A 12,401-nucleotide genomic window follows, 5' to 3' on the forward strand; every position below is an offset into this window, starting at 1 on the left:
TATTTGATAAATTATTACTGGGTCTCTATGAGAAGAAATAGATTTGTTTCACAGCATGGTTCTGGTGAAAAGGGTACCTGTAATGTAATTATGGGTGAATTACTGTTAACAAGAGAAGGTTTTAACAACAGTCTAGTTTGTATAATGATGTTTACTTGTTAAATAGATCAGACATTCCCTTTTGGAATCAATTTTATACGCAGATGTAGCTGAAAGCATTTTATTACTTTATAATAATACAACCAAAGATATGTATTTTGTTTAAAGTCAATATAAAGTTTATTTAAAATCAATTTAAATGACGAATAAAGTTTATAAATTTGTACTTTTAATCTTTATTCTCTTCAGCACATTTGTACATATGGTTCAGTATCATGTCTTATGCATTAAATTAAAAAAAAAACATAAAAAATTGTACATGAATGCCGAAAGGAGACGGAATCCTGTTTTCAGGATGTCGGGAAGACTGTTATACATGTGGTGGGTAACTTAAAGGAAAACATTTTAAATGGCATGAAGAAAAGGGTTCTGCATATTAATTTACAATAGTCGAACAATGTTACACCTGTCCAGTTAAATTCTCTTTCGGCATCTACCCTTGGTGACTCCTGCATTGGATTGCTACACTATTTGTTCATATGCATTAGCCAAGAGTATGACTTAACTCATTAAAGCTTATACAAATGTTTCAAAATGGATTTATAAATATTCAATTTTATTTAAAGTGCAACCTGATAGAACATTTTTACATACATGTATACAGAGTCAATCAGCCAGTCTTCAAAGGCTTACGAAGCACTGTCAATTAATATCTATAACTAGTGCCATTCATGATCAAAACTAGGAAGTAATGATATATAAATGTACGTCAATTTTATTTATTTCAGGAATATGGTGTAAATTGCAGATCTTAGATGATATTCATCTTTTCATAATTTGAGCGATTTAAAACTTGACATATTGCATAGGCCGCAGTCTTGCTCATTGTTTAAGACTACATGTTGACCTTTACATTTTTTTGTTTGGTAGTGTTGCTTCTCCTTTTCAACGTTCATATTTTTATATTGACCATTTCAGTATTCTCAAGTATACGTATAATCATCAGGAATTGACCGTCCACTTCAACCTATCATGTAAACAAGATAGGAAATTTATGACCGATTAAGTTGACCACTATGTACACAAGGGGGTTGAACTATCGGCTGCCGCTTGATAATGGACTAACGAGATTTAACGAGATCTTCAATTAATACGCACAGGAATCAATCGACCGTTAATATTAATTTAATGGAAATACTGATAGAAAGCAATTCAGCTTGATAGAAGTGGACTTTGGCCATTGAATGGTCAAGGCGATATTGCCGGGGTAATAAATTAGCGATAAGTGACCATTGAGGCTGGTAACAAATGGACTTGGTGAAATATGGAAATGTCAATGGCGTGAATGTCGACGGATAATTATCATCTCTGCTTTATGTTAGGATTCCTCTGTCATGTAATTCAACTTTAATTATACAAATAAAAGTCAATAGGCTTCCCGAAATACGATTAGAGCTGCTAAGGATTTTATCATATTCAATGGTAGTCTTACAACAAGAGATCAAAAGCATTTTAAGGGTCCAAATAGTCAGTTTTGGTATCAAATGTTACAATATAGTTTTTAAAAAAGTCCACGTTTTTTTATATCTGAAATCGAAGTGAATGATGCTTAGCTTCATCAAAGTTTAGATCATCTTTTATTTATATCTTAAAATAAACTTACTTTTTAAAATATTTTGTATATATATCATACAGAAGCGATGACTTCCAAATAAGTATTACATTATGGAAAAATTGTAAGGATGTAAAATAATAGGGTATTAATTAACAATAAGATCCATTTATTAACTTTGATAGTTACAATAAATAATATATATGATTTTCCCCATCTGTATGATCAAAATTTAAAAAGTACTAAGAATACTATAAAATAATGAAACACAACAAATATATATTAAAACATCAACCAACACAGCTGTATATATATTTTTAGCGACGATGAGGTGAGGTGATAAGAATAAATGCAACAATGTACTTTAATAATTTATTCTCAATTTTTTTTTTAAAGAAAATATGAAATAACACATGTTTTTATCCTGTATATGAGTATGTTTCGCCTGTGTGTAATTTCGACACTATAAGGCAAATGTTGATATGCAATTATATTCAAAGTGAATGTAAATAGACTAAGGAGGTACACGATAACAGTCTACAGGAGATACATGTATGTAACTCCATCCAGATAAATCTTTTTGATTTATTAAAGAAAGTATATTTCTCAGCTTAAAGTCATCTCAGATATCCAGGGAATAACCGATCAACATTGAATTCACTCTCTATAGATTTAGTTCATTCAAATCGCTTTTCTGTAGTTACCTTCAACAGCTACCAAAATTTGAAAGCCGCAAATGTATAGATACTTAAGTACTTGAGGGACTATATGACCAAAAAGGAAAGAAGATAACAGTCACAAATGTATTAAATAAAATGACATTTTATCTTCCTGGATTATGTTTTATAGATACCGGACCATTTCGATGTACACAAGCTCGTTCAGTAAAGAGGTTATCATGACCGTAATATAACTAGTGCTACTATAACTGTATATTGGTTGAATCGGTCATTGTCACATAAACAAAACCATGTAGAATTGACTACGCAAAGGCATACATAGATTTCAAGGTATACATGTACCAGTATTATAATTTAATACACCAGACGATCGTCTACATATTAAGACTCATCAGTGACGCTTAGATAAAAAAAAAGTTATAACGCCAAACAACTACATAGTTAAAGAAGAGCATTTAGGACCCAAATTTCCAAAAAAGTTGTGCCAAATACAGCCAAGGTAATCTATTCCTGTGGTAAGAAAATCCTTAGTTTTTCGACAAATTCAAAGTTTTGTTACAGGAAATTTATAAAAATGACCATAAAGTTGATATGTCAACACCGAAGTGCTGACTACATACGTCAGTTTATCTTATGATCGAAGTCTGATAGCCAACATAAGATTCCCATGGTCATACTGACACCGTAACTGCTGTAATCAGGACAATCTTCAAACTCGATGCAAGAAGAACAAACTTTATAGCTCGAAATGTAATTTTTCCACCCTTAGGAACTGCGATAGGAAACATTTTTAACCGAACCCATTTTGCTGACTGGACGCAACAATTGTTTCCATCCCTTTGAACCGCCGATATATATATAAGGCTGGTCAAAGTACCATATTAGGAGGCGGTTCAATGGTCTTCGATAGGAAAAAATCACATATATATTAGAAAAAAGAAATGTTAAAACACAAACTGATAATAAAAATGTTGAACCTATTAGCTTTACACCGAAAAGAGAAATAATAATATAATAATTATTATTATAGTTCGAAAGATGCCACTAATATAACTATATTAACTGAGAAAGGTTATAGAAATATTCCCACAGTTCCGCAGTTAAACATATTCTATGGACTATCAAAGATATTCTCGCACATTCATCATACAAAATTATTTTTGATCATTTGCTCTAATCTAACTTCAAAAGTGAACAAAGTGTGTCTCTTAGAAATAATACAATTGCGTAAACTAATAATTTTAAAAATGATACTAAAATGTCATGGATGACAATTTTTAAACTCGTTTAGACCTCAACTATCTTTTCCCCCGGAAGCAACGCCATCTTTAGCGGAAACAGTAAAAGTGCGAAAATCCAAACAAATTTTCCAGTAGATTAAGCTCTGCTCGAAACAACAATGTAAATTTACGTTAATTCACATCATAAAGTTAGCATTTGTAGCTTTTTGTAATGTTATTGACTGACGTGTCGTGTTAACTCGTCAATACTTAATTGGAACTGATCGATAAAACGACAAACTCACTTTAAAATCATTTATATAGAAATAGTAACCACAAAGAAGTCTGCTCATTTATTATTAATTACCCACGATGAAGCTGAAAGAAACTGTCACGGTTTCAGAGTCTTCTTCCGAAAATGATTCCGAATGTGTTTCAGAAACAACAACAGATAATACCACCAGAAAGATGGTGTTGATGGTACCAATGCCAATTAGAGGTAAGTCCATGATGATGTTTTTACCGATCTCTGACTTTTGTATTGTGTACTTCCGGTTAATCAAACTTGTTTGAACTTGAATGTTGTACATATTTCCGAAATACATGCATGTTATCTGTTCAATCAAGCTTCTTTATTTAGTGTTGTATTATAGCCAAGCAATGCTAGTTGGTGGAATTGATTTTTGACGCATGCGTGAAAACAAAGGTTGTCTTTTACTAGTTTTAGACCAAAACAGCCATTTAAAGTTTCGACTTTAAACTTCTTTAAATTACCTTAATGACTTTTTAATACAGATGTGTATATATTTACCGAGAACATAGCTCGAGGTTAATGCAATACTATGTTTAGTGCAATAGCCTTGTTACAGCTGGAACAGTCATGTTCATTTGGGTGGTTTTTTTTCGAGTGAATAGATCGTGTTTTTTTCTCAAGTGTTACCAAGTTCGTTTCGTGTGAATATGAGTCTAAATGTAAACAAACTGACACCTCTATTTTGGTAAGACATTAAACCGAGCCTTGAAATTAATATAAAGAAAGTATTTCTAAGTATATGTAAGGTTAAGTTATTACTAACTACATATTGTTTGAAGTTTTATTACTTGAATAAATATCTTATTAAAGAATGTTTTACTTTTTGAAAAAAAGCCAATTCAATACGTAACAAGAGGCTGTCACAACGACAGCAAACCGGATTTATTAATATTTATTTGTGTCCTGGCAATATCACAAGAACCATTACTGATGAATGGGGAAAGTGAAAATCGTAAATATCAAATTTGACCTCCATTTTGTCATCAGTATCAACATCTTAAAATTTGAAAAGCTTAGATTGAATGGTTCATGAGTAAATGCAACAACGTGAATGGAAACGCCATTTCACAATCTTTCAAGAACCACAACTCCTGAACAGTAAAAGTCAAAATCGTCATTATTGAACTTGACCTCTAATTTGCCATCAGTAACAACATATAAAAATTTCAAAAGCTTTAGTTGAATGGTTCATGAGAAAATGCACGGACACGACTGGGAACACCTTTTTTCAATCTTTCAAGAACCATAACTCCTGAACGGTAAAAGTCAAAATCGTCATTATTGAACTTGACCTCTATTTTGTCATCAGTAACAACATATTAAAATTTGGGAAGCTTTGGTAAAACAGTTCATGCGTAAATGCACGGACACGACTGGAAACACCATTTTTCAATCTTTCAAGAACCATAACTCCTGAACGGTAAAAGTCAAAATCGTCATTATTGAACTTGACCTCCATTTTGTCATCAGTAACAACATATTAAAATTTGGGAAGCTTAGGTAGAACAGTTCATGCGTAAATGCACGGACACGACTGGAAACTCCATTTTTCAATCTTTCAAGAACCATAACTCCTGAACGGTAAAAGTCAAAATCGTCATTATTGAACTTGACCTCCATTTTGTCATCAGTAACAACATATTAAAATTTGGGAAGCTTAGGTAGAACAGTTCATGCGTAAATGCACGGACACGACTGGAAACTCCATTTTTCAATCTTTCAAGAACCATAACTCCTGAACGGTAAAAGTCAAAATCGCCATTATTGAACTTGACCTCCATTTTGTCATCAGTAACAACATATTAAAATTTGGGAAGCTTAGGTAGAACAGTTCATGCGTAAATGCACGGACACGACTGGAAACTCCATTTTTCAATCTTTCAAGAACCATAACTCCTGAACGGTAAAAGTCAAAATCGCCATTATTGAACTTGACCTTCATTTAGTTGTCAGTAACAACATATTAAAATTTTAAAAGCTTTGGTTGAACGGTTCATGAGTTAATGCACGGACAACATTTGATTACCGCCCGCCCGCCCGACCGCCGTACATCCCCAAATCAATAACCGACATTTTTGTCACAAAAATCCGGTTAAAAATCAAGGCAAATTTTGCATAGATTATCTATATCTTTATACACCACAGTGAATTTACAGAAATACTTGTATTTTGATGATTCATGTCATTTTGTGCGGAGGCCCATTTTGGACCTAAATCATTAAAGTACAAGTATTACTGTTTTTATCTTGATAATGCTGTTATATATCTATCTAGCAATGACAAAGAAGAACACTGTTCAAATGTTACTTATGTCAAGATGAATCCAATCTATTTCTTACAGTATCATACCACCATTATAGCTTGCTTAAGTCAATTATTTATTTATTCATATATCTAAAGAAAAAAGTCATAAATGATCATAAACATCATAGTAGCTTCGTATAGGTATAAGCCTCCAATACCAGATTAGAACAACGAAAAAAAACGAAGTTAACATACTGTAAACGGATATCCCTGATGGTTTTTTTTCTATATCCGATGGGACAACAGTCCATCTTCAACAATATCCACTTGTTTATACAAAATCTATATCTCAAAAATACAGAAACAAATCATTGTTGACATTTGGGGTATACACAGCGAGTTATTTGTAGAGATCGTGTGCTCGTCTTCAGTTTTCTGTATGTTTTGTTATTACATGTATAATTATAATTGTTTGTCTATCCAATCGGTTGGAAATGGTATTTTCTGTTTCATATGAATTTTGATTTTTGTTGTTCACTTTGTGCCTTCATTTTTCTTTTTTTCTTTTAACAATTGACAAGGATTTAATATTTCATTATACAATTTCGGAGCTATTTCTTTTATAAGTGATTTAATTTCGTATAAGCTCATATTAATTTGAGCTTAAAGCCTTTGTTACAATCAAACAAAATGCCATATTTCATTAGCATTTTTTAAAATTAAAAAATGGACTAGTTTTGAGGAGAAAAAACTCGGAAATTTGACCTCAAAAATGACCAAAAAAATACGGACGATTTCGAAGGCTGGATTGTGAATGAAATAGAAGACATGTACATGCGTAGTCTGTGTTCAAAACATGAATATCATTCAAAATAAGTTAGGCCGAGAGTTTAATAAAGTAGACATGACAAAAGCAAAAGTGTTAAAACTTGAAACGAGTATATTAAACTAATTGAAAGATGAAGACCTAATCTTTCAGTCAGTATAATTGAGGTCTGGAGCCGGCATGTCAGTAACTGCTAGTAGTCCTTTGTTAATTTATGTATCATTGTCATTTTGCTTAGAATCTTTTGTTATATATGCCATATATATATTCTGACATCGGAATCGGATTTATTTTAAACTGAGTTTTACTGTGTGTATTGATGTGTGTTTCTTTATTTTACATTGGCTATAGAGGTATTAGGGGAGGGTTGAGATATCCCAAAACATGTTACCCCCTCCGCATGTTTGCGGCTGTCCCAAGTTGGGAGTCTCTGGCCCGTTTGTTGATCTTGATTTTTTTTTTCAAATTTCGGTTCATTTGTATATGTTCGAGTTTATTATGACATCCATTTTATCTGAACTAGTACACATTATTATTTGGGGTCCAGCTGAGGCCCACCTCATGATGCGGGATATTCTCGCCTTCGGCTTTAATCTGATCTGTGGTCGGGTTATTGTCTATTTGACATATTCCCCATTTCCATTCTGACTTTTATTCACTAAGTACTAATTTAACTTGGTAAATAGTATGTTTCATAATGGTACCACATCAGCTCACAGTATGCTTCAGTTAAAAGCGTTGCTATCTGTTGTTTACATTATTACAAACAAAATCATTTTTAGCCTGTAATATTTCGTGGCAGAATTTCAATGTTTTAATTCATTCATATTAACGGTTCTATCAGGTACCGAAATTAAAAAGCACATATACTGCACTATTTAATATTACAATTTATAGCCTATAAACTCATAATGCACTGCCTTGAAATGCTTTGCAAGAAATCATATTAGATTTATTTTGCAAATTATTCAAATATTTGTTGTTTTTTTTAGCTGTTTGATAGAAACACTTTCAAGTATTAATCATTCAAAATTACCGCTTTAATCTTTTGATAAAATTAGTACCTCTTTGAAGATGTTTTCCCCTGTCCTTTCCATGATTTATAATATCAGAAAATTAAACATTAAAGGTATTAAAACAGAAGAACTTCTGCACACTTTTGGTTGCACGCAAAAAGTTTGGAATAATAGAAATGTTTGATATTAAAAGAAAACTATCAAATCAAAACCGATACATTAAAAAGATGAGAACGTGAAAACTGACAACTAAGATGGGTTCCACACGTAATAAATAACAGCTTTTATATCATTCTGTTATAACTCTCGCATGCAACATGGTATAATTACTAAACTAGTTTCCGGAACCACAGATGCGTCACCAAAGAGTAACATAAAGCAAGGCTTCATTTCTGTATAAGGTTACTTATAATTAACAAAATGTCATAATCGCCATAGAAAGCACGGAAACCAGAGAAAAGTCAATGTTGCCTTCTAGAACATAAATTACAAAGTTTTCAAAGACTTTGTTTATATTCCATTTCCCTTAACTGATGAAAAAGGTTGAAACATTGTTTTGGGGTCGATCTGTATTGTTCTTGGAGGTCTGTATTTCATTTTGATCTACTGTCAGTGTCAAAATGTTCAACAAACATAGAAAGTTATACCACGACAATATACTGATTGAGAATTGAGATTTGCACACATATAAAAGAAAATCATAGAAAGTTATACCACAACAATATACTGATTGAGAATTGAGATTTACACACATAAAGAAAATCATAGAAAGTTATACCACAACAATATACTGATTGAGAATTGAGATTTACACACATAAAGAAAATCCTAGAAAGTTATACCACAACAATATACTGATTGAGAATTGAGATTTACACTCATAGAGCAAATCCTAGAAAGTTATACCACAACAATATACTGATTGAGAATTGAGATTTACACACATTGAACAAATCCTAGAAAGTTATACCACAACAATATACTGATGGAGAATTGAGATTTACACACATAGAACAAATCCTAGAAAGTTATACCACAACTATATACTGATTGAGAATTGAGATTTACATACATAGAACAAATCCTAGGAAGTTAAACCACAACAATATACTGATTGAGAATTGAGATTTGCACACATAAAGAAAATCATAGAAAATCATACCACAACAATATACTGATTGAGAATTGAGATTTACACACATAGAACAAATCCTAGAAAGTTATACCACAACAATATACTGATTGAGAATTGAGATTTACATACATAGAACAAATCCTAGGAAGTTATACCACAACAATATACTGATTGAGAATTGAGATTCACACACATAAAGAAAATCATAGAAAGTTATATCACAATACTATACTGATTGAAAATTGAGATTTACACTTAGAGAGCAAATCCTAGAACATAATACCACAACATGATTGAGAATTGAGATTTACACACATAGAGCAAATTCTAGAAGATTATACCTCAACACCAAACTGATTGTGAATTATGATTTACACACATAGAGCAAAACTTAGAAAGTTAAACCACAACACCAAACTGATTGAGAATTGAGATTTACAGACACAGAGTAAAACCTAGAAATTTATACTACAACACTATATACTGATTGAGAATTGAGATTTACCCACATATAGTGTGACCTATTGTATACTTAGCCTTAAACACAGACTGAACAAATGTGAAGCAATTTACCCAAACTAAAATATGACAAATCATTAAAACTAAAAGCGTATATGACAGACATTGAAGGAAAGAATCTAGGTACTGACGATTTTTAATTACTAGTTATTATAGTGTTCTTTGTATTTATATATTTTTAACCTGTAATGTTTCAAATTAGTCCATTTTTGGTTATATCCTTTTGGCGTGGCTCAGTATTCAAACATCCCGGCTCAGCGTTATTGTGCTATTGTCATTTTTTATTTTTTATTTTTTGTGCTTTGCCTAAAGAGTCTACATGCCATTTTGACTAAGGTTATTCAATCGGGTATATTGAATGTTTATACCAATGACTATAATTGCCAGATTAATAATAAGAACAACACGATAACTGGCACGAATTGTTGACTCAACACAAGCAATCGAAACGGTATCGGTTAATGTTGATCAGTCTTTAGTTTTCTATGTAGTCATTACTTTTTTCTTGTACTAAGTCAGGAATATGACAGTTGTTATCCATTCGTATGATGTATTTAAGCTTTAGATGATGCCATTTGATTAGGGACTTTCCTTTTTTTGGACTTTTGGTTTTTAATCCAACTATATGAAATCCGTTAGAGTCTGGTCCAGGATTTGAAGAAAGGCGGCATAATTGTATGAGGAGAAATGGCGGCAAAATCATTCTATGTGCAAGCTTAATATGCACAATGTGTGCTTCAATATCATAATCATAGCTTGCAATTTCATATCTGTTCCCTTTCTGGCATTATTTCAAACCCTGAAACATGTTATATTGTAATAACATTTACATCTTCATCCATGGAACAAAATGTACACATTATGGCCAATAGTTAGTTGCGGGGTGAAAAGTTTCATCGAGAAAGGTCATGAATGGTCACGTGATTAGCATGTGGTTGGCATTATTCAAGAGATAAAAAACACATTAAAACCAATTAAGTTTGATTATTGGGATGCGTTTTATTAGATCACTGCTGTAAGCCACAAGACAATGTTTTTTATTCTATACCTCCACAAAGACTAAATCAGTTTTACGACTTGACAATGTATAAAGGTTTATGAAAATCAAAGCCAGCCCAAGTGAACTTTATGGCCATGGTATAGTCCCTCGGGTACTTCCCGTTGTAACAATTTAGCTAACAACATTGGATGGGTGGTATGTTCATAAAGGATAATAATTAAACTGTCAGGTAGTCGATGACTGTAAGTAATTGTGTTGCGTTGTTGTGCGTAATTTATCCCATGGTATTAGCGAGATGGGTTATTTCAAGGAAAGCAAGCTTTATGATCACTCGGAAGTCGGAACACATCTCTCAATAATGCTATGAGAAATAATATGCAAATACGGATATTGGATATAAATGAGTAAACCCCTAATGGATCATTAATACCGTGCCTTTTTGCTGTGAATTCCGTTTTTCCTGAAACTCTAGTCACAAAGGTGTAATATCAAAAACAGCAAAGTGTTTCTTGTCACCTTCTCGAGTGGAGAAAGAGATTAAAAAACTTCCGCTATTATGAATATAGGGATGCAATGATGAAATAAGTCATCATACCAGCCCATTCATTAAGACATTGTCATGATCTGTTTTCTATTTTATATAGCCCTGTAACACGAAAGTTACAAATTGACAAAAAGTCTATTTATGCATTTGCTCAAAATATCACGTTTATATCATAAACCATAAAGATGGAATTTTATATTACAAAGGAAGTGAGTGAAGATTATTTTATGGAGTAACCCATGATCGGATACACGCGTGCTGAGTTCAGATCAGCTAATGCCCAATTTATGATCAAATCAACTGGGTTGTGAGTGATGTTTTTACAACCACTTCCAAGATAATATTTTCTACAAAGAATTATATTTCATAAATTCTATTAAGGGCAAATATTCTTATGTTTATGCCCTCATATAAAAGTCGAAGGCTGACAAGTACAAATTTAAAACGTAACGTTTTTACTGCACATGTATTACAAAGAAATACGATACATAATTTTTCCATAATTTTAAAATGATTTCTTGATATTAGAACAATTTTAAGACATAATGTTCTAGCAAGAAAATGTAAGCAGTCAGCTATGGCAAATGAACCACATTGGCTTTTATTCCATGTTCTAAAGTTCTATTCATGCAGAGTTAAATTATAATAAAACATGTAAAACCGTAGTTATATAGGACTCGCGATAACATTTTACGCATGTCTGTGGAAAGGATTACACCAAGCAATATACAGAACAACAGAACAAAAGAACTTCTGGTAAAAGTTATCCCTTGAACAAGGAGATATGGCACGATCCAAAAAAAAAATTTATTTTTAGACCAATTATGGCGGATGAATTTTGAGAATTTGTTCCTTTGTCTTTTGCAACATAAAAAAAATAAATGAACACTAACTTTTTCTATTCAATTTAATTATTAACAAATTTTAAAACATTAAACAGGTGTTTTAATATATATAGATGCTTTTTTTCTTCGTCCATTTGCCTTAAAAAAAGAAAGCCAAGAAGAGTTTCCTGAAAGATTTCATAATGGTCAAAATATATAATTCACAAGATTCGCATATAATTTTTTTAATTTTTTATTTCTTGTCATAGATTTTCGAAAGTTATTAAGCACTACCCATTAATCTTTTGTTTGAGCTCATAATTTTTGTAATAAATTACATGCTAGATTCAAAAATTTAAAAAAAAGTGC

The 12,401-nt window shown here is 31.9% G+C and overlaps 1 protein-coding gene across 1 annotated transcript in view; it reads left to right on the forward strand.

Annotated features, from left to right (window-relative positions):
• The first annotated feature begins 3,918 nt into the window (after positions 1 to 3,918).
• The window catches only part of LOC139519172 (nuclear receptor subfamily 2 group F member 1-A-like), a 29,244-nt gene continuing 20,761 nt past the window's right edge, over positions 3,919 to 12,401 (forward strand). Inside the window, exon 1 of the mRNA XM_071311034.1 lies at positions 3,919 to 4,110. Within this exon, the coding sequence (XP_071167135.1) occupies positions 3,984 to 4,110 (127 nt within the window). The 5' untranslated portion in view covers positions 3,919 to 3,983. The remainder of the gene's footprint in view (positions 4,111 to 12,401) is intronic.

The sequence above is a fragment of the Mytilus edulis genome, chromosome 4 (genome assembly GCF_963676685.1).
Source record: "Mytilus edulis chromosome 4, xbMytEdul2.2, whole genome shotgun sequence".
Taxonomy (NCBI): domain Eukaryota; kingdom Metazoa; phylum Mollusca; class Bivalvia; order Mytilida; family Mytilidae; genus Mytilus; species Mytilus edulis.